The sequence below is a fragment of the Callorhinus ursinus genome, unplaced genomic scaffold (assembly GCF_003265705.2).
Source record: "Callorhinus ursinus isolate GAN/ISIS: 27379988/994484 unplaced genomic scaffold, GSC_fseal_2.0 scaffold38, whole genome shotgun sequence".
Taxonomy (NCBI): domain Eukaryota; kingdom Metazoa; phylum Chordata; class Mammalia; order Carnivora; family Otariidae; genus Callorhinus; species Callorhinus ursinus.
Window position 1 is genome coordinate 5,346,158 of NW_027397100.1, and position 25,136 is coordinate 5,371,293.

Below are 25,136 nucleotides of genomic sequence, written 5' to 3' on the forward strand. Positions count from 1 at the left end.
TGGGAATAAATTAAAGTGGACTGGGGAAGAACCAAGGGATTCAGGAATTTTGAAGGAGTTAGGGAAAGGGAAGGAGTTAAGGATGACTGAATTCTGGGCTGGGAGGCAGATTGTAGGGACATTAGCTTCTGATGGGGGGGTATAGGAGCGGGTGTATATGTGTGTAAAGGTAGTACAGAGTTTGATTTGGAAAGAGTTGCGAGTTTTTTGTGCAATCTGTGGAACACCTACTTGGAACTGGCCAGGATATGGTTGGCTGTGTCCATGTGGAAGTCAGGAGGGCTTGGATTTGGGAATGTACAGTGGTAATGGTGTAGAGAGATGAAGTTTAGGAACAGAATAGAGAACTCAGCAAGCCAGTTACTAGCTAGTAACGGTGTTGAACCCTGGGGACACTGACATTTAATAGGCCTTATAATAGGAGAAGCTAGGGAGGAAGCTGAGCTTTGGAAGCCTGCAATCAGAGGGAAATCAGCAGAGCATGCCCTCCAAGAAACCAGTAAGGTGAGAATTTTAAGAGGAGGAAATGGTCCATGGTTTAAAATGCTGCAAGACAGAGTCTAAAAATGCCCATTGGATTTGCCTCCTAGGGAGTCATCGCTAAGACCAGCTTAGGGAAGTCATATGGGAAGAGAAGATACAGGTGTGTGGGGGATTTGTTAGTATAGTTACTACTCTAGGATCAAGTTTATCCTGTCTCTTTGTCAAGGAGAGAACTGTAGAAAGAGAGGATTAGTGATAAGGAACAGAAATGATTCTTCCATTCAGCAAACGTTTATTGAGCACCTGTTACAAGCCAAGTGCTTGCTGTTCCAGACTCGGAGTACAGCATGAACAAAACAAGGCTCACATTTGTGTGCATGTGTGCACATTGTCTCACGGGTAATACATTTATAATCAACTAGACATAATGTCAGGTAGTAACTAACAAGTTCCGGAAAGAAAACTAAAGTAGGGTACTAAGATAGAGAGTCAGGGGATGGGGGCAGTGGTGTGTTTCCTATGGAGTGGTTAGGGAGGACGTCAGTGACAAGGTGACATTTGAGGAGAGAGACCTGAATTAAATGAGGAAGGACAAACTGCTCTGGAATCCAGAGTCTGAGCTCAGGCGAGAAGTGGGAGAGGATGGATCCCACGTACTGAGGGAAGCGTTAGTTGTCCTCAAGAGAGAGCCACCTTGCTCTGACGCTGGAGGGAAGCCCATAAGGGCAGGCAACACCAGTGGCTGCCGTGTAACTCGTGTTCACTGTGTGACGCACACTAGAGATTCTCATCCCTTTTAATCTTCCTGAGTCCCTATGAGGTAAGGATTGTCACCATTTTACAGGTGACAAAATAAAACTGGAAGAGGTTTTACCTGGCTCATCATGAGTAGAGCCTGGATTTACACTACTTTTTGGCACTTCACACTCTTGCTGTCGATTGCTCCAAGCCTAGTGACAGACAGATAAGTGTGTGCAGTTTGTGGAGGGTGGCAAAGTTGTGACGTGAGAAATTGAAGGGTGTCTCACCCATTGGACCCTCTTTGAGCTCCCTGGGTAAGGGGTGCTTGGACAGGGCTGTAAGGAAGGTGGCATTACCCAAGACCTGTCTGCCTTTTTCATAAACTCTTCCCAAGTGAGTCGTTGCCCATGCTCCGTTCCTTTCCGTTCTAAAATCCCACAGTGGGATTGCCTTATTTGCACTTGTGGTTGTCAAAGTGGTTCTTAGGAACTAGTCTCAGGGCTGAGGGTGGGCATAATTAGATTGTAAAAATACATATTCACTGTGGAAACTTTGAGGTGTATCTGATTTTTAAAGTTGCTTCCCATGCACTCTTTGCTCCAAAGGGCCTGATAGAGTTCAAGGGCTGGGAGCCTGTTACAGCAAAGGTCCTTGTTCTTCCTGCCATCAAATGTGTCTTGTGCTGTCCTTGTGAATATAAAGGACTGTGGTAGCAGTGTGCTGTATGTGCACTTGTCTGTGTCAAAACACATGTTCTTGAAATGAAATAGACCCCTGGGACTGAGCAAGGATTGTTGGGATGGCAGAATCTCAAGGTATAGTAAATATAAATAATTTGAATGAATGATAGAATAGCGTGTACCTGATGTTTTTTTTTTTTTTTCAAGTGTCCGTAACACAGCACAAAGGAACTTGGAAATGGCACAGTCCCTCTTGCAGAGTTTTTGAACTGGAGAGAGATAGTAATAAAACAAAGTAGCTTTCAAAATGTTACTGCTGAAACCTGGCACCCATTTTTCTTTCTTTCTTTATTTTTTTAAGATTTTATTTATTTATTTGACAGAGACACAGTGAAGAGAGGGAACACAAGCAGGGGGATTGGGAGAGGGAGAAGCAGGCTTCCCGCTGAGTGGGGAGCCCGATGCGGGGCTTGATCCCAGGACGCTGGGATCATGACCTGAGCTGAAGGCAGATGCTTAACGACTGAGCCACCCAGGCGCCCCCTGGCACCCATTTTCCTTAACAGAAGCATTGTTAGTTGGGTGAGTGTAAGAAGGAATGGGAATTTTTATATTTGCTTTTTACATTATTAGCAACTTATCTCGTGAAGGTAATTAAATGCTACGTTCATACATAAGCACTGAAACAGTGAGGAAAGCAGGAGTCCCACCAGTTTTCTTATAATTCAGAACTCATACGCATCCCCCCCCCCATTGACGAATTTCCTGGTTTGCACACACAGGTGTTTTGGAATATGTCTGTATTCTCTAATTAAGTTGTGGGACCCTGAAGTTACTTTGTTCTTTATTGAGCCCAAAGGCTCTAATCACAGCTTTTGAGTTATGGCAGCACAACAACAGAAGCTGTAAAGCCATGTCTAGTATTTTGCAGAAGTACATGCTTTGGGTTATATTTGTCCATCCATTCCTGCTACATAAAACTTAGCCTTGCAAAAAGATTACATAGTTTTAATTTTATATTTTTTAAATGTGTGCCATAAAAGGGAGGTAAAAAAGTAGAGGTAACTTGAGGGAGTGCTTTGTAAATTATTAGATATTATTTGGAGAACTAAAAGTCAGTAAATGCTTATTGAACACCTACTGATGTTGTTGATGGTATCTGCCATTTTGTAGGGTGGCGACATGCTGGTGTGTAGCGATCCATCAGGGGGCTGTAAATGATTGCACAGTAATAATGTGAGGTTTGTCAAAGCTCGCTTCTAGTGAATGAGAGCAATTATTCTTTTTTCTTGTAAAGATTTTATTTATTTACTTGACAAAGAGACAGTGAGAGAGGGAACACAGGTGGGGGAGTGGGAGAGGGAGAAGCAGGCTTCCCGCTGAGCGGGGAGCCCGATGTGGGGCTCGATCCCAGGACCCTGGGATCATGACCGGAGCCGAAGGCAGACGCTTAACGACTGAGCCACCCAGGCGCCCCGAGAGCAATTATTCTTACAGAGTAACATCATTCCCACTCAGATTTCACACCCACATTCTCTCTCTCTTTTTTAGAGGATGGGTTGGGGTTACTTCTGCAGCATGAATATCCGTAAAGGTGCCGGTAGTAGTATCTTATCTGTGAACAAACCGGCGGTGGGGAGATTTGGTTTAGAGTCCTTCACCACCTCTTTTTCTCCAAGCTTTCTCTTTGCTGGGTAATCCAATTCAAGCCATACTTGGGTGAGCCCACCTCTTCCCTAGTCTTTCCAGCTTGTGCTCTTCCTGCCTCTCTGATGTGCTCAGGTCCTGTGATGACACAGGCCCGACAGCTGGTGGACCTGTGATCCTTGTGGTCTCCTCCATTGCCTGGGCTCCGCTGTGATAGGCACGTTCACACTGCCCACCTCCTCCTTGGGCTTCCTCCATTGCCCAGCTTTATTTCCTATGGGCGGATTTCTTGCGATGTATTCCTTAAAGTGGAATTGGCAGATAAAAGGACTCAACAGTTTATAGATCTAGTGGCACCTTGCCCGAGTGCTCTTCAGAAAGCTTGAAACAATTAGGGAAGTGCCATTAGCAATGATAAATTGGACCTGTTTTCCGCATGTTCCTGGCAGTGCTGTGGCCCTGCTTATGTGCATGCTAGTTTGTCATATTTAATCAGAAACTGTTCTTTGAAGGCTCTACTGCATTGTACTTATTCTTTAGATATTAAAAAATAATTTTTATTGGCATTGGTGGGGTTTTCTGTATTTTTTTAAATGATTGATTTTCATTTTGTTGGGCAGAATTTTGAGTACTTGTGTCCAATTATTGATAATATTCCTTTTTTATTAGCTGGAATTTATTTTTCCAGCTTCTTTCTTCATTTCAGAATGTGTGGCCATTTGTGATGGCTGAGAATGTTGGTTTTCTAGGGTCTGATAATTTGAAGTTGACAGATAAGGGAGATAAACTTGTACTAACATAATTTACCTAGAACTGATATTCATCATATTAGGGGTAAAATTCTTTTAACTGCCCTGATTAAGAGCGCTTACCATTTCTCTGGAATTCATGGTTTTCTTGAAGTGAATACTTGTTCCATCAAATGCTGATCCTCACAACAATTCTTAGAATCATCATTTCCAAAGACAATCTCTTCAGTAAATGGTGCTGGGAAAATCGGACAGCTGTATACAGAAGAATGAAACTCGACCATTCTCTAACACCATACACGAAGATAAACTCAACATGGATGAAAGACCTCAATGTGAGACAGGAATCCATCAAAATCCTAGAGGAGAACATAGGCAGTAACCTCTTCGACATTGGCCACAGCAACTTCTTTCAAGATACATCTCCAAAGGCAAGTGAAACAAAAGCAAAAATGAACTTTTGGGACTTCATCAAGATAAAAGGCTTCTGCACAGCAAAGGAAACAGTCAGCAAAACAAAGAGGCAACCCACAGAATGGAAGAAGATATTTGCAAATGACACTACAGACAAAGGGCTGATATGCAAGATCTATAAAGAACTTCTCCAACTCAACACCGAAAAAACAAATAAGTCAAAAAATGGGCAGAAGACACAAACAGACACTTCTCCAAAGAAGACATACAAATGGCTAACAGACACATGAAAGAATGCTCATCCTCATTAGCCATCAGGGAAATTCAAATCAAAACCACATTGAGATACCACCTTACACCAGTTAGAATGGTAAAAATTCACAAGGCAAGAAACAACAAATGTTGGAGAGGTTGTGGAGAAAGGGGAACTCTTCTACACTGTTAGCAGAAATGCAAGTTGGTACAGCCACTTTGGGAAAACAGTGTGGAGGTTCCTCAAAAAATTAAAAATAGAGCTACCCTATGACCCAGCAACTGCACTACTGGGTATTTACCCCAAAGACATAGATATAGTGAAAAGAAGGGCCATATGCACCCCAATGTTCACAGCAGCAATGTCCACAATAGCCAAACTGTGGAAAGAGCCGAGATGCCCTTCAACAGATGAATGGATAAAGAAGATGTGGTCCATATATGCAGTGGAATATTACTCAGCCGTCAGAAAGGATGAATACCCAAGTTTTACATCAACATGGATGGGACTGGAGGAGATGATGCTAAGTGAAATAAGTCAAGCAGAGAAAGTCAATTATCATATGGTTTCACTTATTTGTCGAACATAAGGAATAGCATGGAGGACATTAGGAGAAGGAAGGGAAAAATGAAGGGGGGTTGGAATCAGAGGGAGAGATGAACCATGAGAGACTATGGACTCTGAGAAACAAACTGAGAGGGGAGGGGGGATGGGGGATGGGTTAGCCCAGTGATGGGTATTAAGGAGGGCATGTACTGCATGGAGCACTGGGTGTTACACGAAAACAGTGAATCATGGATCACTACATCAAAAACTAATGATGTACTGTATGGTGACTAACAAAACAAAACAAAACAAAATAAAGTAATCATCATTTCCTAGCTTTCCCTTTTCCTGATTTGGCCGATTCTTCTCTGCTGTCTTCCCTTTCTCCCTGACTCTGCCCACTTTGCAGCTTGTTAGCTCCTTGGATGCAATTTTGTTTGTGAACAGCAATGTCCTCGTAGCATTTTATGGTTCTTCTTACAGGAAATCCCTCTGACTCTTGGAGGAAAAAACCTAAGTGGACAGACATTAAACTGATACACTGTAATTGTGGCCCCCAGAATGCTTGGAATCACAAATCCTTCATTTTTCTCAGTTTGCATCAAACATCATGAACTCACTTAAAAAACAATCCATCACACTTGAATCTTAAAGTTCTGCTTACTGCCTACACATCATGTTCATTGGGATATAAGAAAAAATTATGAACATAAGGATAATTATGTGCCTCCAGGATGGTTTCCTGAGGGAGTGGTGTTCTGTAGCTCTGTGGGATGTCCAGGAAATCAGAGTACACAATAAACACGAGGCAGTGTCTACATCGGGCTAGAACTGGAAGCTGATATTCTGGGATCCCTCCCTTGTTTTTATATGAGGAAGGTGAGAGCTTTAGACCTGAGGTAGTACTACTAGTTAGTGATTCAGGCAGCCCCACATTCCGGATTTCTTAGACTAGGGTTCTTCCTGGTTCCTGGGATGCCCCAAAGCACTTCTGGACCTCTAGAGCCAGGCTCTTATTGCTGTGGTGCTCAAAAGTCATTTACGAGAAAAAGTTCAGTGTCATCATGGGCGTTATGGTTGGGGCAGAGATGGGGGCTTAAATCTGGGTACAGTAAAATCAGTCATTCCAGATATTGGAATAGAACTTATTTTGTCAAATAACATATGCACATGGTTTAAAACATCAAATAATATAAGGGGGGGCATATGATGAAATGCAGGACTGACCTGTCCTGTCTCACACCAGCTTCCCTCTCTGGCCTTCAAGAGAACTACTTTTAACTCTCTGAGCTCTCCCTTTTTTTTTTTTTTTTTTTTTTTACTCTTTATATATTTCTATTTCTTGATTTATCAGTTGTGACATGATTTATTGACTTCCTTCCAGAAGAAATGAAGACTTATTTTTACCTCCTCTCTTCCATTCCTCTCAGTGTAGGCACATCATTATTTTAGGTTTCTCTTTTAGTTTACTTTGTAATTTAATACACCAGCATGTTTTATAACTTATTTTATCTTCAAAGATAGTGTCTTTTTGACTCCACCCATCTGAAGCAATACATTAGGGTTCAGGATAGGGTTAGGTAGGGTTAAGACCATACTCTGGGAAGGATGCCTGGGTGGCTCAGTCGGTTAAGTGTCTGCCTTTGCCTCAGGTCATGATCTCAGGGTCCTGGGATTGAGTCCCACATCAGACTCCTTGCTCAGCGGGGAGCCTGCTTCTCCCTCTGCCTGCCACTTCCCCTACTTGTGTTCTCTCTCTCTCTCTCTCTGTCAAATAAATAAATAGAATCTTAAAAAAAAAAAAAAAGACCATACTCTGGGGGCTGGCTATTGACTGTTGCATGATTGTAAATGTTCTGTAGAAGCAACCTCTATTCTGTGTTTTCCTCATGTGTCATTTAATCCTGAGGTGACCTTAAATGTTTTATTTTGGATTTTACCATAATCTTTGCCCCCCCCTTTTTTTATGTTTTACAGGTATAAGTATCTTCCTTCAATAGATGATAATGAAAATACAAAAGAAAGAGAAGCAGGTAAGTGGCCACATATCTAAGCGAATGCACCCAGCGGATGCTCCCTGGTGCTCCTTCACCACGAACAGTTGCTGGCACTTAGGGCGTGTCTCTCAGCCTCTGTCATTACCCTGCTGCTGCTTTTCCCCGTTCTCCACACGGACACCGACAGCTCTGTTCTGAATGACCTGACCTGTACTTATGATCAGCTCAGCTCCATATAGGAATAAGTGTAATGAAAACTGTAAGTCAAAATATTACTCAAAATTAGCTGTGTGGAAGAGAAATCTTTCTTCCCCTGGAACAGCTTTCCGAGATGTGGTCAATTCTTTATAGTTTATGTATTTATCATTTTGGATGTTTGGTTAATTTAAAAGCATTCTCATTTAGAAAATTCATGCTCATAATGACCTGGGGAAGTTTCCTCCTAGACAAAATAGTGGACTGATTGGAAGGATGTGAACACCAACTATTTGGCATTTGATTTCTTGAAGGGGAGGAGAACTGATAAAAACATTTGGCCTGCGTGACCCATCCTGCCAAAATCTTTTCCTTGGTTGATACTTCTGTGTTCAGATGGCTCCATATTCAAAGGAACCCAGAGACCCCGACCAATGTGGCTCAGGGAGGAGAGAAGGGGGACCTGCTTCCGTCTCTTGGAAACAGGCTATCTTTGATGGGCTGGTTTTCCTTTTACAGAATTGAATGACAGTCCGGAAACTGGGGATATCTGAGCCACTGCCCTTCACTGAGACCCTATGCAAAGAGGTTGGGTGGGATCAGCCACTTTGCTCTCTGCTTCTAGGGAGCAGTGCCTAGTCAGATAAAGGGTGACCTAGGGATATGGTTACAAGGATTATTCTCTGTTCTGTCCTAGTGGATAGGTCCTTGTGAAACCAAAACAGATTGTTTTGGGAAATAATTGACTCATCTGCTGCCAGTTCTTAACAGGAAGAGCCATGACTAAACACTCTCCCCACACTGATTTCTTTCTATCCTGGCTCTCTAGCGTCATCAGCTGGTAGACAACTACAGCAAATGCAGTTCCATCTGCCAGGAATTTATCCTTTGGAGATACTAAGAGAAGTGTCAACTGGGTGAACAAAGGTTTTCACTGCTGCTTTGTTTATAGCAGCAAATATGGAAAGGAACCTATGTGTCCATCAAAAAGGGACTATTTATATCATAGCATATCCACCTAGTGGCATATTAAAATCTGTTAAAAAGAACACATTACTAAAGAGAACCCCAGGCCTTCAGAACTGTCATCATTTATGATACATGGGCAGGTTTATATTTCTTAAAACATTCTGCATATTTAATGTTTTAAACATTCTTTAAGGTAAGCTTTTATTTTAGTAAAAACACTTTTTTTTTTTTTTTTTTTAAGTAATCTGAACACCCATCGTGGGGCTTGAACTCACGACTCCTAGATCAAGAGTCTCATGCTTGACCAACTAAGCCAGCCAGGTGCCCCTCTCACGAAGAAAACTCTTTACCAGAATTACACCACCGTGAATTTACATTTCTTTCTCTTGAGATTTTACTGGTTCATATTAAGACCTTAGTCTGTCAGCCAGCTATTGCACAGCCTCAGTTAAGTGAGTTTTCGTTTAGACTGTAATATTGACGAACAGGGTGGGGTTTCTCCTTAAAAGTTAGTATTAGCTATGGTAGGGGAGCAAGTTAATTAAGTGGAGTCACTTTCAGGAGGAGTTGTTCCTGCTTCTCTTCCAGGTATAGGTCATAGACCATACTGATGACTGAACTGCAGGGCATGAAAATAGAAACTTATATTCATGCCAAAGCAATCCATAGGTACCAGGATTGAGCGTATGTGTAGAGTTCATTGCCTGACGGAGATTTTGGTAGAATAGGATTGAAACTACCACATCACTGTGTAATTTTGGACAAGCTCAGCCTGTTTTTCTATCACTTGAATGGGAGCAATCATACATTTTTCACGAGGTAACTGGATTAAATGGGGTAGCTTATCAAGTACTTGGCATTCAGTGTGTCAGTGGCAAGGAAATCATCCAGTAGAATGAGAAAATTATGATGATCAGACTTTGTCCTTACCCTTACCGTGTTTCTGAGGTGTTAGAAGTAACAGCAAATAAAATGCCCATGCTTTAAAAACCCTCATTCCTATGAATTCATTTTTCCTCTTCTCTGGAGGAGGAAAACATGTAAAATGTGTTCCGATCTTGAAAAATCCTCATTTCCTTGTCTAAAATTTTATCAAGGTAAATTAAACTGAGATGAAAGATTTTACAAGTTAATCAGAACTTAGTAACAAATAATCATACTTCTTATTAACTAGAAAGGGCATACCAGGAGTAGTGTGTCGAGGACAAAGGATTTAGAGATTGACTGTGTTGCCTAAAGACATGTTGCAAGAAAAATAGACTTTAATAAAACATTTAAAAATGAGTCACTCGGGTGCTTTTATCTATATAAAAAAATAAACAACTTCTACTAAGAAATATATACATTGCAATCCCTAAGAAGGCTAAACAGTATTAGGCAGAAGAACATTTTGCTAGAGAAACAAAATGTGCACTCTCATCCCTGAAAACCGTTGTAGCACTCCTGATGTGTAGTACAGCCAGAACTTCTTCGCAAGGTGAAGATCTGTAGTTCACGTTAGTGGTAACAAACCTATGGTAAGGAAGTACTGATTTTTATTCATCCCAGCTCCTTGCATGATACTGAGAGAAGTACAAAATATGGTTAATGTTATTTGATATATGATATGGATAAGAGGGTTTTGGTGCACATATCCAATGTAGAGGAGAGTTCATGAGCACGAGTACAACAGGAATAGGTAATACTATGAGTAGGATTAAAACCTGGAGCCGTGACCAGGAGGGTAACCCAGACTTGCAGTAATTAGGAGAGAACCTTCTCGCCAAACCCCATAACCAGAAGTCAGATCAGTAGAGGCCCTCATTCTGAGACTTCTAGAAAATGAAACGGTGCGGCGGGAAGCGTTTTCTTCAGATATATGGTGGGAATCTCAAAGACCTTCGGATTATTAGACCCTGTTTCCTTTTCTAGAGTGAATATGGATATAATTTATTTACTAAACAAATATTTGTTGAGTTTTTCCAGCTGTTTTCCAGTTATTCATTAAAAAATATTTGAGGGTCTGCTTGGGGCCAGCTACAAAATTGACAAAAAGTTAGGTTTTCTTTTCTTAAGAAAGTTTAGTCTGGTTACAAACAGGCGGTTACAGTAGGGGTGGCATAGGTCTCAAAAGAGTCAGGGTTCTGCATTGAGGGTGGAGGAGTGATGCTTTGGAACTGGAGAGTATGGAGGTTTGGGGCATGTCAGCCCCACCAGAGAATCTGAGAATGTTTTATTTATTCATTTGACAGAGAGGGAGAGAGCGAGCGAGCACAAGCAGGGGGAAAGGCAGGCAGAGGGAGAGCGTTAGGGAGAAGCAAGATGGATCCCTGCTGAGCAGGGAGCCTGATGCATTACTTGATCCCAGGACCCTGAGATCATGACCTGAGTCGAAGGCAGACGCTTAACTGACTGAGCCACCCAGGCTCCCCCCGAGAGTGTTTTAAAGAGATGGTGTCTTCTGGGTAGAGCCAGGTTTAGTTAGGTTGTTTCTGAGGATCCAGGAGGAAAGCTTGGGAGGAAAGAGAGTAGTAGTATATGGTTGGGTTGGGGAAGGTGAAGTATATGATAGTAAAGGAGAGTGGAAAGGCCTGGAGTGTGGAGTGCTAAATTTTGAGTGGTGACCAAAGATAACCTAAGATAAGAGGCATGGTGGATTGGGGTGCCTGGGTGGCTCAGTTGGGTAAGCATCTAATTTTTGATTTTGGCTCAGGCCATGGTCTGCAGCTCATGAGATCAAGCCCTGCATTGGTCTCTGCACTCAGTGCAGAGTCTGCTTGAGATTCTCTCTCCCTTCTGTCCCTCCCCCCTAACCCCTGCTCGCACTCTCTCTCTAAATAAATAAAATCTTAAAAAAAAAAAAATGAAGCATGGTGGATTTAGCTGGCCATCAGATTCCCAAATGAATTGGTCCCAGCTGTGCTGTACTGGGGGAAGGTGAGAACTCCCATCCCTAAGATGGTGTGTACCACCAATATAGATCACCAAATAATAACCCACAGTAGTGAAAGAGGACCAGAATAGTGAAAGAGGAATAGCAAAGTTGATCATATGGATGAATAAATAATTCAATTTTTAGACTTTTCAGCGTCACACTGCAGAGGGTCTTAAGAGTTAATACCAGTCAGACCTTCCATTTGGCAGTCATTGGAAGGCCTTTTCAACATGCCTAAAGAGGGAGTGTTAGTAAATTGCTTAGCAGGACCAAGATTTTAAACAGCCTCACCCTGGAGTCATGTTTCAAAAGGACTTAAAATGGACCTTACCCAAATTCTCCCTCCTCTGAAGAAAGAAAAGAAATCTGAGCATTGAATGCTTTTCTCTATCTTTTGACGTACCTTGACAGATTTTTTTGTTGTCCTGATTCGTTCTGTGTTCTGAAACATACTTGAGAAGCCTGAACACGATGAGGATGGTAAAAGGACGTTGACTCATTTTATGTGAAGTGTGATGGATGAAACTAGGATTATGTAGCCTAGAGAAGGGAAGGTTTAAAAGCATCCTGTGAAGAAAAGAAATTACATGTATCTGTTGCTGGACCCGTGGATGTGAATGGTCACATGGGAAGCATTACTGGAGGGCAGGCAAGGTACTTATAAAGTATTGTTTTCTCTCTCCTTACCCTTCCTTGTCTGCATCTAAATTTAATAATCTACCTGACCCCAGTTTTTGTTACTGCCTGGAATTAACAAGGTTTAGATTGACTTTGCAGATCTGGAGAAGTTAAATCTCTGAGACTCTTGAAATATCATAAGAGAAAAGTGCCCCCCACTCCCTGGTTTTAAATGCAAAAATGTGATAATAGAGGTGGGGACTAAGAATGACAGATTCTAGGACTTTGACAGGAAGGAGTTTGAAGTTTGCAAATCTGTCCACCACTCTTCAGTCTTAATTTACCAGGTTCTCAGCAGCATTTGATGCCTGTAATCATTCTGTCTTGAAGTGCTCTCATCTTCTGGCTTCTGTGATACCACACTTTCCTACTTTTTTCCCTACTACATCACTGACCTGATTCCTCTTTCTCACCCTCTTCTGTAGGTTCTTCCTCTGGGGACCCTTAATATTAGTGCTTGTCAGGTTTTGGTCCTGTTCTTCTTCCCTCTTTGTCCATTCTTCCTGGGCAGTCTGATTCATTCTTGTAGAAATGTCTTTCAGAAGGGGTGCCTGGGTGGCTCAGACAGTTAAGTGTCTGCCTTCAGCTCAGGTCATGATCCCAGAGTCCTGGAATTGAGCCCCGACATCAGGCTCGCTGCTAGGCAGGGAGTCTGCTTCTCCCTCTCCCTCTGTCCCTGCTCATGCTCTCTCTGTCTCTCTCCCCGCCTCCTCATAAATAAATAAATAAACAAACAAGCAAACAAATAAATAAAATCTTTTAAAAAAACAAGGGAAAGAAATATCTTTTGGAAAGTATGCCCAAGAGCCTCTTGGACACCTCTACCTACATTATCCTTAGATGCCTTGAAACTGACCTCTCCTCCTCCTGGTGCTAACCGCCTCTGACTACATGAGGAGCCACATCAGGGTCAGAACGCTTGCTCTGTCATCCAGAGCACAGGACTCCTGGGTAAAGAGGGATTGAATATTCTAAATGGAGGAGGGAACACTAAAGGGACACACACACAGTTGGCCATTGTTCCTGGGTCTTGCTCACCCAGCACAGCTTGCTTGCCAAATGACTGAGCCCAGTACAATGGCAATAAGAAAGGCGAGGAAATGTGGGTTTTCACTTTTAGTCTATCCCATGGTCAGATAACTGTAGGAAATATTCTTTCAGAAGAAAGTGAAGGTGAAAGAATAAGACAATCCTAATTTTAGTTGGAAAATAACTTTTACCACCTGAAAATGTCTGCTTCAGGGGCGCCTGGGTGGCTCAGTTGTTAAGCGTCTGCCTTCGGCTCAGATCATGATCCCAGGGTCCTGGGATCGAGCCCTGCATCGGGCTCCCTGCTCGGCAGGAAGCCTGCTTCTCCCTCTCCCACTCCCCCTGCTTGTGTTCCTGCTTTCGCTGTGTCTCTCTCTGTCAAATAAATGAAAGTCTTAAAAAAAAAAAAAGAAAATGTCTGCTTCACCTGAAAATGTCTGCAAATAGACATTTTCATTTATATTTCATATTATTCATATTATTTCATTAATAGTGGATCTTATTTTCATTTTTATCATTTGGACTTTAAAAAAAGTCAGAAGGTTTCAGATTTAGATAAGCTATTCTACTCATTTTTATTTTTTTTATTTTAAAGATTTTATTTATTTATTTGACAGACAGAGACAGCGAGAGAGGGAACACAAGCAGGGGGAGTGGGAGAGGGAGAAGCAGGCTTCCCGCCGAGCAGGGAGCCCAATGCGGGGCTCCATCCCAGGACCCTGGGATCATGATCTGAGCTGAAGGCAGACGCTTAACGACTGAGCCACCCAGGCGCCCTCTACTCATTTTTATGTTGAGCTAATTTCTTGACCTTAAGTAAGTCTAAGCATAGAACATTTTCATCTTCCTGCTGGAGAAAATGGAAGACTGTGAGGCAGACAGCAGGAGGAGCTGGGCCTTGCTCACCACGGGGCCAAAGATGCACCGAAGCGCTTTGGGATGGAGGGCGTGTGGGGGACCTTTCCGACCTGAGGGCGACAAGCATTCTCTTTTCCCAGCACTCAGTCAAATGTGATCGTGGTGCTGGTGCCTCTCATATTCTACCTTTGATTCCTGAATCATAGTAATTTGGAGGAGTATGAATTGCCTGGCAAAAAAGCTTTTCCTGTTCATTATTAAAGTCTTTAAGATTTTTCTATTACATCTATGTGAAAATATTTTTATTACAAGTATTGCAAAAGTAATATCCTTGATACTAAAAATGTAGATGTCTATGTAGAAAAACAACCAAATTTGCACAGCCTCAGGTGATGACTGCTAACTTCTTGTCGATTTTCTTCCAGTCTTTCTTCTATACACAGGAATTTGTTGTCAGTTTTGTTTACATGTACACTTTTATAGACTTTTTTCTGTTTTTCAAATTGAAAATACTTATTTCATTCAATAACCGTATGAGTTTTACCATAAGCCACAAAGATTGGGGAATACCTCAGTCACTGCCTTCTGAAGCTTACATTCTAGTCATGGGAGACATGGAAACAAATAATAACTTTCAGAAAGTTACAAAGAAAGAAGTGAATGTTACCTACAGTCCTATCACCCAGACATAATGATGGTTAACATCTGGTATGTGTCCTAAATTTATTTTAAAAAACTAGTGTTGAAAAATAGCATTTTTAAAAAACAAAAATAAGATTAGACCATAGATTTTTTTTCCACTTTCCAGTATGTTGTGGACTTTTTTTTTATGTTAACTAAAGCTTTGTAATTAATAATAATAATAATATGTAATACAATACAAAAATATAACAATGGCTGCATGATACTCTTCCCATATAATGGATGTGCTATTAATTTAAACATTTTACTAAAGGTTGACAAATAGATTATTTAGTTTTTTTCCCCTCTATTAGAAATTGTGTATCAGATATTCTAAGCCTTTGGAGAACGTAAATGTTTCCTTAATTTCTGTTGTAAGAGAGAAATCACTCAGTTTAAAAGCATATCCGTAAATAAAATTTTGGTATTGTTGCTATACTCCCCTACAAAAGGCTTTTTAATAGTTGATGGAGCTGTCAGCAATGTCCGAGAGGACCATTTTCAATCTATCCTTATATTGGATTTTTAAAAATTGAGATATAATTCACATTCTGTAAATTCTATTATACTTTTAAGTTGTGCAGTTCAGTGGTTTTTAGTATAGTCACAAGATTGTATAAAGATCACCACTATTTGATTCCAGAACATTTTCATCACCCCCAAAAGAAACTATATGCCCATTAGCAGGCACTCCTCATTTCCTCTTCCCTCAGGCCCAGGCAACCACTAATTTACTTCTCTCTATGGATATGCCTATTCCGGGCATTTCCTATAAATGGAATTATACAATATGTAGTCTTTCGTACCTGGCTTCTTTCACTTAGCATAATGTTTTCGAGGTCTATCCATTTGGTACCATGGGTGATTTTCTTAATTAGAGTCTGTTTTGACTTTCAAGTACTTTCCTTGGACGTCCCTCTGTTTGGGAACCATTGACCTAGGCCATCATCGCTCCATTAGTTCTTAATGGAGGTCAGTCCTCTACAACTGACCCAGATCCAGTTTATCTGGATTCATATCTTTAAGTGTCTTTTCTGGGAATATCATAGGTTGCTAATTTTGAGTCAGAGAAGTGGGTTTTATTGCTAACAGTGCGGTTTATGAGCGAGTGTTTTTGAGTGTTTTTATCAGTTGGCCTCTCTATTTCATCCTGTGTTCTAGGTGCTTGTCTCTGTTTAGTAAATTGTCAATATAATGTAAAATATTGCTGGTACTGTAGTCCACCATCGCCATTCTGTTCCCTTCAGGACCATTTTCAAAGTGGTGATTTACTGTCCTTCTTGGTAGAGGCTGAAAACAGTCTATTAAGGCTCTTTGCCTCTTCTCCATTGATCTTGAGACACATGGAAGAAATATTTTTTGTCACATTTTTTAATCATCAGCAGATATCTTTTCCAAGCCCTCCAACAAGATGCCTTAAAAATAAAAACATTTCTGGTGGATTATTGACTTTGGGGATTTAATTTTATTTTTTCAATACTAATATCTTCCTCTTGGGATACTTCTCCCTTTTTAACATTGACTAATTGTGTTGCATTTCTTGGGGTTCCCTTCTTCCTGTAGGACGTCCCCGCTCTGCCACTCTTTAGGAATATAATCTTTTTTTTTTTTTAAGATTTTATTTATGTATTTGAGAGAGTGAGAATGAGAGAGAGAGAGAGCGAACACATGAGAGGGGGGAGGGTCAGAGGGAGAAGCAGACTCCCCGCTGAGCAGGGAGCCCGATGCGGGACTCGATCCCAGGACTCCAGGATCGTGACCCGAGCCGAAGGCAGTCGCTTAACCACCTGAGCCACCCAGGCGCCCTAGGAATATAATCTTTTTTAAAAAATATTTTATTAATATATATAGAGAGTGAGAGCACAAGCAGGGGGAGCAGCAGGCAGAGGGAGAAGCAGACACCTCACTGAGCAGGGAGCCTGATGTGGGACTCGATCCCAGGACCCTGAGATATGACCTGAGCCGAAGGCAGATGCCTAACCGACTGAGCCACCCAGGCATCCCAACTTTTTTTTTTTTTTTAAAGATTTTATTTAATTAATAGAGAAATCACAAGCAGGGAGGGGAAGAGGGGCAGAGGCAGAAGGAGAAGCAGACCCCCCACTGAGCAGGGAGCTTGACTTGGGGCTTGATGCAGGGCTTCATCCCAGGACCCTGAGATCATGACCTGAGCCAAAGGCAAACCTTAACTGACTGAGCCACCCAGGCGCCCCGGAATATAACCTTTTGACAAGTTGCTTCATCTCTCTGACCTGGCTATCTTATCTGTAAAATTGGGGGTAGAGCAGATAACTATTTGTGATTCCTCAGAGTAGAATTGCTGGGATGTCAGGTAGTTACATGCTTACATTTATAAAGAACTACCTAACTTTTTCCCAAAATGGTTGTATAGGCCAAGTCCATTTAACATTTCTAACCAAGTCCAATCACGCTGGTCTCGTGGCCGAGCAATTGTTATGGTTTCCTGGGATGTATGTGATAAAGCGCTCAGTGAAGTGAGCACTAGCTTTTGGCCAGAAGGTCCAGATCCAAGTTCCTCCACTCACTAAGGGTGTGTCTGTGGTTACATCACCTAACATCAGTAATCTTCTGTTTCTTCCTATGCAAAATAGGTGTCTTTACACTAACCTTTCAGGATTGTTGTAAAGATTAGAGATATCAAGAAGCATGCTTTGCATAATTCTGAGTATATCCATATGATAATATGTCCAATATGTGTTAGCTGTTGCTATTGTTACTGCCTAGTGATTGCATATCCAGTTTCTACCACCTGCCTCCATCTGCCTCCACTTTGGAGGGCCCTAGCCTTCAAAAGATAGACCTTGAAATGAGATATGAGTTGAAAATAGGGTCCCACTTTTATCTACAGAGAGCTGCCTTGGTGGAATTAGGTCTTGAATATGTTGTCTTTGAAAGCCTCTTTAATAAACTAACTTGTATCTCTTGCTTTTTTAGTGTGTCCACCTTTGCATGCTAAGCAAAAACTTGTTTCCTGAGGGTCAAGTGTCCCTTGCACAGAATTCATTAATATCCCAGGGATGGCTGTGTACTCTCAGGTTCCGAGCTTCACCGGGGTACCTATTACTGCACTCTTGGGTTTCTTGTTGCCTTGTTTTTTCTTTATCTCTTCTTTTTTTCTTTTTACTGTGGTAAAAGATGTAGCATAAAATTTACCATCTCGAGCAGTTTCTTGTATTTGATTTTAAATTCCTTTTAAGTTTGCTTAGCTTCTCCTTTTCCTAAGCCATCCTAAGTACTGAATCAGCAATGAGGTAGTCAAACTGAATTGTTTTCCTTTCTTTCTTTCTTTCTTTCTTTTTTTTTTTTTTTCTTTTTTTCTTTCTTTTTCTTTCTTTCTTTCTTTCTCTCTCTCTTTCTCTCTTTCTTTCTCTCTTTCTTTCTTTCTTTCCTTTCTTTTCTTTCTTTCTTTCTTTCTTTCTTTCTTTCTTTCTTTCTTTCTTTCTTTCGTGAGTGCTGCCAGAATGACCAATTCTTTCTGGACTTAGACTTGTTTATGGCACTGGACTTTATTTATGATAAAGCTCCAAAAAAAATCCTTCTTTTCTTTCATCTTTTTCTCCTGGGATTCTCATTGTTATGTTTGGGAGTATTGGACTAGGGAAGGGAGCTGGGAAACACAGAAAGGGAAACATGCAGCTGAATTTTGTACTCTATCACTCCCAGGGTGGGCCAGGAAGTCTGAGCACAGATTGGGTAACCGGAACACTGGAAGGAAGCCACGCCACCTAGGCAAGTGTCTGTGCCCTTTAGCATACACCAAGCCTCTTGTTAGGGGAGCAGACTAGTCACAAATGGTGCTGTTCCTAAGCCATCATGCAAAGATGATTGGAGCTGACTTCCTGGAAAGCCTGCTTGTCCCTCCCAGGCTCTCCTTAAATTATTTCTTTGTTCCCACCCCAGGAGAGTATGCTGTTGCCTGAAACCAGCACCCACGTTATCGGATTATTGCCAACCTTAGCTTGGTTATAAAACGACAGATGTACTCTGTGATACCAGACCTGAAAGTCTGAGATGTGACTTCTTCCAAAGGGATGTTTCCAGAAAGTGGTCACCTTGGGAAGCTGCACCTTTATTTAATGGTGCTCAAAAACAGCTTCAGAACTTCCTTTTTAGGAAGATGCCTTCAGCTTCTGTGACACATTTTCTTCTAATGGCGTCTATCACAATAAAGCTTTCTCTTATATGGGCAGGGTTTTTTGTTGTTGTTGTTTTGTTTTTGCAAGTGGTCAAAGGTTATTTGGTGCTGTGTCTGGGGGCTTAGATGATCATACAGAGGACCACCACTTTTAGTTAAAAAAAAAGATGTAGTTTTGAATGATTCAGGTTTTCTTGTTGAAAACCAAACCAGCTGAATGTTGATGCAGCTTGAGGATATGTGAGAACAAAGATTTGGGGAGATCAACACCATGCTGAGTTTGCCCCTGTGTCCTTGCCATCCGGTGATACCACTTTTACTTATGAGCACATTTGAGCAGAACTTTCATGCACTTGCATGAGAAATGCCATTCTGGGGTTAGAATCGTGTGCCTAGGGTCTAAAAGTATCTTGTGGGACATCATTGTTGTCGCCTGTTCTAGACATGGGATTCCTAAGGTGTTTCAGATTTTGGCACATAACAGGGAAATCCTTTAGAGTGGTAGGGTTTGTTTTTTTTTTTTTAAACATATGAATTTTTTATATGCTAACAGTGGCTTGGTGCGGGTCCACAAAGGCAAAGGCAAGCAAATAAAGTGTGTCCCGGTTGCCACTATCTCCCCAAGACCTAGCCCACGAAGAACTAACACACTGTAGGAAATCAGTAAATGTTGAACACGTACATGCATTCAGACGTTATAGCACTTTAGAATGAAGAATGCAATGGGGAAAAGTAATGTGCTTGTTTCTCTCTCTTTTACAGTTGTCAAATTTAAAAGTTCTGAATCACTCGCCAATGTCTGATGCCTCTGTCAATTTTGACTACAAATCCCCCTCCCCGTTTGACCGTAGCACTGATCAGGAAGAGAAAATTGAAGATGTTGCCAGTCACTGTCTGCCTCAGAAGGCCCTGTATGCTGCTGAGGAGGAAGCTGAGACCCTTTTCCCTCGGAAAATGACATCCCATAATGGAATGGAGGACAGTGGAGGGGGAGGCACGGGAGTAAAGAAGAAAAGGAAGAAAAAGGATGTAGGGGAGCCAGAGGGCACAGCGAAGGGAAGCAGGGACAGGGAGCCCAAGCCAAAGAGGAAGCGAGAACCTAGAGAGCCAAAGGAACCCCGGAAGGCCAAGGAGCCCAAGAGGGCCAAGGAGCCCAAGGAGCCTAAGCAGAAGGATGGAGCCAAGAAAGCGCGCAAGCCCCGGGAGGCCTCAGGCACCAAAGAGGCCAAAGAGAAGAGGAGCAGCGCTGACTCTGGAGCCAGGACGAAGTCCAAGAAGGCCAGGTGCGTCTCTAACCCTCTCCCCGCCCCGGCACACTTGGCTCTGCCTACAAAGAATGGCTTGCCTTTGGCCTTACTCCAGCCCCTAGACATAACTCTACTTCTTTCATCCAAAATGAACCACTTTCTCACCTCCTGATGAGAGAAAGATAACCTCAATACTGGCCCTGCCACTTCTTACCATTCCTTTTGGATTAAGAAGAATTAAAATACATTCGCACGCATAGGGTGTAAGGGAAGGTACGTCAGAGGTGTGACCCAGGGAGGTTTGGGGGACAGCAGCAGTGTGGAGTGGCAGAGGGGCAGCTGTCAGGACGGTGCCCGGTCCCGGGAATCAGTGCGTGGGCAGTCTGGGAGAGCTGTGGGTCTGCACACACCAAAGAGCACTCCCCAGCTTCCCTCGGCCACAAGCTCTCTAGTGTGGGGTCACTCCTTGTCTGTTTCTCTCATTCAGCCTCTGACACAGTGCCTGACTGTGCTCAGGAGTGCTGTAATGCTCAGGAGGGGATACGAAATGCTCAGGAGGGGATACGTAAATGAGACCAGTAGAGACCACAGTAGAGAGCTCGGAGGGCATGGGTACAGATTCACCACAGAGTGGGTGGCATTAAGGGTCCTGGCTAGAGATCCTGTCAGCATCCAGATGTACTCTTCATTCAGGAAACTCTGTATTTGTCATCGTGTTCAAATGGAATGTTTTTCATTTTGTTTCTTCCTAAATTCTTGGTACAGAACATTTAAACTTTCTGAGCAAATGCAAAGAAAAAAATATAACCTCTATAGAGTTAAAAGGAACTTAAGGAATTTAAGTTTCTAAAACCTCAGTGCAGAGGCAGAATGTAGAGCAGGAGATTGATGTGAGTGCTGACATAAAGTAATGAGATTGTCAGACCTGTGTGGGGTCAGGCATGGAGGAAGTAAGTTTTAAAGAGAAGAAAGCATTTTGGATCGTTTATGCTATGACTCAGAATTTACTATATAGTTTGTTCATTTTCAAAAGGATTTTGTTGGGACCAGATGGATAATTTCATAATCCAAGTTAAAACTGCCTTATAATATTCAGTCCCTTCTGCCTGGCAGGGGATTTCATCTTTTGTCTATAGAGGCTTGGGGTGTGGGGTGATCCTAGGAATGTAGTTTACAGGCAGTGGACCTAAAGTATCCTATAGAAGGTCAAGAAAGGTAGGTAAAAATCAGGATTCTCACTAAAAAGAAACTTAGGGGCTCTGTTTCTTAGTGAACCTAGTGAGTATACTCGGATCTCTGATGTGTATGTGACGTAGCAGAGTGTCTGTCTTCCGCTATAACTTTCATCTCCAAGTTACTTTGGAGAAGCTTAAGTGGTTCTTCAGGGTAATAACACATGTGAGGGAGAACCAGATGTGAGCTAGTGGGGTGACTTTCAGAAAACAAAGAGGAATCGCCGAGGATAGTGTTTTAGAATTAAGGTAATTGGAGGAGAGTTTTCACAGCTCTACTAAGGATTTTGGTTTGTTTGTAGAAGGTATTAGAAAGCCATAGGTATCTGAGCTCACTAGCACTGGCCTCTGGCACTTACCTGCTTAAAGCATTTCACATTTACTTTGTGTGAGCTATGAAACAAGGAGATGAGCATACAGACGTTGCCATAAGTTCCATTGGGGGGCCACGAGGAGGCATTTCACAAAACAACTTAAGATGTCCTGTATATGTGTAGCAATACTAAGGGAACCTGTCTGTGATCTAAGTAGGCTGTATACAATGTAAGTGAGCCAGAGAAGTGCTTGGTAGTGTTTTCAAGGGCTGCTAACTTCTGGCAGCGGAAGACACCCTTTGAGAGGATACTGGCAGAGCTGGTTATCTCTTCAGCAATGTGGGCAAGTTCCATGAGGCTTTCTCTCTTGATATTGGGGCGATGTAAAATGGACTTGTAACATGATAGAATTCTATGTAGCTTGGTAGGGTTTTGCACTGGTGAGCCTTTCATTTCTTGTCCTTTATATATTTAGTAAATTGCTTTGGTTCCTTTAAAGATCCCACTGGTCCAACAGAAGCAGTTTTAGTTATGAAAGGACATTAATTGAAAAAAAATGTTGGCAATTGAGTCTCAGTTTTTTGTGCTTCTTGATTTACTGTCTTACAGATTGGCTCAAGTACATGTTTTGATGAGAGTAGTTACTGATCAGACCTGGATATTGGTAGTTGCAGATCATTCACTGAGCACTTGGATTATCGTGGGAGCTCCATAATTGATTTAAGGCTTCCAGTCTTTTCCACCTTCGGTCCATCTTGTCAGCTTCCACTGGTAAATCTTTCGGAAGCACCGTTATTATCTTATTTCTATTTGTAGTTGGAAAAGGTGGTGAATCAAATGCCTTCATCCTCTCTTCCTTCCAGATCAGTTTGGAAATAGTCAACAGAGATGGAGGTGCAGTTTTCAGCTTTCTTATTATAAACCGGGCTTGAAGAACCTCCACCAGCTTGTGGCTGGAATTGGGCTGCTTGTTACTCCCTCAGTTGAGTTTACTTGCCCCCCACCCCCCGCCAGAACTGTAGGCACTGAAGCCTGGAGCACACGCGGGGCTGTGTCTGCTCTGTTCCTTTTCCCAGTCTCTCCACGTGGGAGGAGTTTGAAGAAGGGCTGAAAATCTTGCGCCAGTATTATTCCCTCCTGGGGAGTAAAATGTTGGCGGGGGGGGGGAGGGGACCGGGAAATGAGATTTCTTCTAACAGTTTATGCCTGTTGTGAAACTTCTGATTGTTCCTTCTGCTTCCAAGACAAAATCCAGACTCCTTTCTGTTATTTATACACTTTGGGGTCTGACCCTTGCCCCACTTCCAGTGACAGTGGACCTCCCCAGCTGGACTGATGTCACTGGCCCTTAAAGGCACTTGACTTGTTTCTCCTGGATTGCTCTTGCTCTTCCTCCCAACATGATGCCCTTGTCCTTTTCCTAGGACCCCAAGTCCTTTCCATTTCCAGATCTGGGTGCAAGTCCCCTTTCTCCATAGAACTTCCCCAAACCAGTGTGCTGGCATGTCCCCTCTTCCATAGCACTTGGAGCCTTGCTCTGCATTGTAAATCAGAGATTTTTTCCCTGGAAAGACTGAAGGAGAGCTAGTCTGACTTGTACTGTAGCCAGGAAGAGGGAGACCCACTGAGAAGTGACTTTTGTACAGGGGTGTGTCGTAAACTCAGACCTCCTGATCCCCAGTCTTGTACATTCCCCTCTGCAGAAGGTGCGTGTAGTCATAAACTGTCATTGTCATGTGTGTATGACTTGTCTCATCAACATCAGTTAAGTGTCTGAGGTCGGGACCACTGTGCTTTGTGTCTTTTATGCTCTTGGAGGTCAGTCACCAGAGAGGTTTGTCAGGTTGTTCAACACATTAATAAGAGTGTCTCTCTATTTATACATTATAATATATAATTTGTACACTTTGCATATTTATATATTATATATAATTTTTGTATTTGTATACTACGTATTTGTATATTATATCATATGTATGTAATTTGTTTTCCTAGAACAAATGGGTAGAGCTCTTCTCCCTGAAAATAAAACCCATATAAGATATAATAACTCCCATTATTTTTTTCCATTGTTAAATAATAGTAGGTGGTGTCTCAGTTTTAACTAAAGAAATGAACTTTTTTTTTTAAAGATTTTATTTATTTATTTGACAGAGAGAGACAGCGAGAGAGGGAACACAAGCAGGGGGAGTGGGAGAGGGAGAAGCAGGCTTCCCACGGAGCAGGGAGCCCGATGTGGGACTCGATCCCAGGACCCTGGGATCATGACCTGAGCCGAAGGCAGACACTTAACGACTGAGCCACCAGGCACCCCTAAAGAAATGAGCATTTTAAAAATAACTTGTCTAAGGCACAAAAACTAATGGGCAGCACTGTTGGGATTGGACTCCGGGCTCCCACTTTCTTCTCCCACAGCTTTGCACTTGTTTATGCATCAGTAGGGAATGTTGGGAATGGAAAGTGGTGGGGAGATTCCAGTATTGGAGAAATTGTTTTTTTACTTGTAGGAAATGGCCCTTGTTCTGTAGAATTTCAATTTGCACACTCCACAGTGTCTTCTAATCCTCTAAAGACTATAAGGTGGCTCCAGCTTTTTCCTGTGCTGCTTCTCTTGCACTTGAGGCAGCAAGCAGATAATCTAACTTGTCTCCTCTTCTAAACAGGCGACCGAGCCTAACAGATTTTCCTTTTCAAGGATGACATCAATAGTGATGAATATTCATTTACTGCCTAAGGGATAAAAGTCCAAAATGCCCAAGTAAGAGAAGCGAGAAGCTTTTTTTTTTTTAAACTATCATCTCTTCCTTTCCCTTAAAATTATCTTGGAGCTTAATTCACTTCTTTATTGTTTAAAATGTAGCAAGAAAGCTCTTCCAGGAGCCAAGTTAGGCTGTCATTTCCCTGACTCTGATATGTAAATTTCACTTAGTATAGATTAATTGCTTTTATAGTTTTTTAATTATAGTACCTTTTCCCAACGAGGAAGGGGCCACTGAGATAAGAAGACATACAGACAAAGATACACATGCACATGTACATCCAAACATATACGCAGACCTATCCATATGTAGATACACAGGGCCTGTATGGCTGCAGCAAGGGGGATCAGAAAGGTAGGCAGGTGTCAAGTCTGATCCTGGGGGGCCATATAATGTTGATAGGGCTTTGGGAAAATGCTTTGGTATTAGGAAAGCACCTTGGCACTTCGTTAGGGAGGCCAAATAAATTTTTCACTAAGGAACCTTAAAAGATGTAATGGAGGGCGCCTGGGTGGCTCAGTTGGTTAAGCGACTGCCTTCGGCTCAGGTCGTGATCCTGGAGTCCCGGGATCGAGTCCGACATCAGCAGGGAGC

General features: G+C 42.2%; 1 protein-coding gene across 4 annotated transcripts in view; it reads left to right on the forward strand.

Moving 5' to 3' along the window:
* Positions 1-25,136, forward strand: part of CHD6 (chromodomain helicase DNA binding protein 6) — a 192,856-nt gene that overhangs the window by 42,333 nt on the left and 125,387 nt on the right. For all 4 annotated transcript variants that reach the window (XM_025875413.2, XM_073880411.1, XM_073880412.1 and 1 more), the window contains exons 2-3: positions 7,491-7,546; positions 19,753-20,273. In XM_025875413.2, the coding sequence (XP_025731198.2) occupies positions 7,514-7,546; positions 19,753-20,273 (554 nt within the window). In that variant the 5' untranslated portion in view covers positions 7,491-7,513. The remainder of the gene's footprint in view (positions 1-7,490; positions 7,547-19,752; positions 20,274-25,136) is intronic.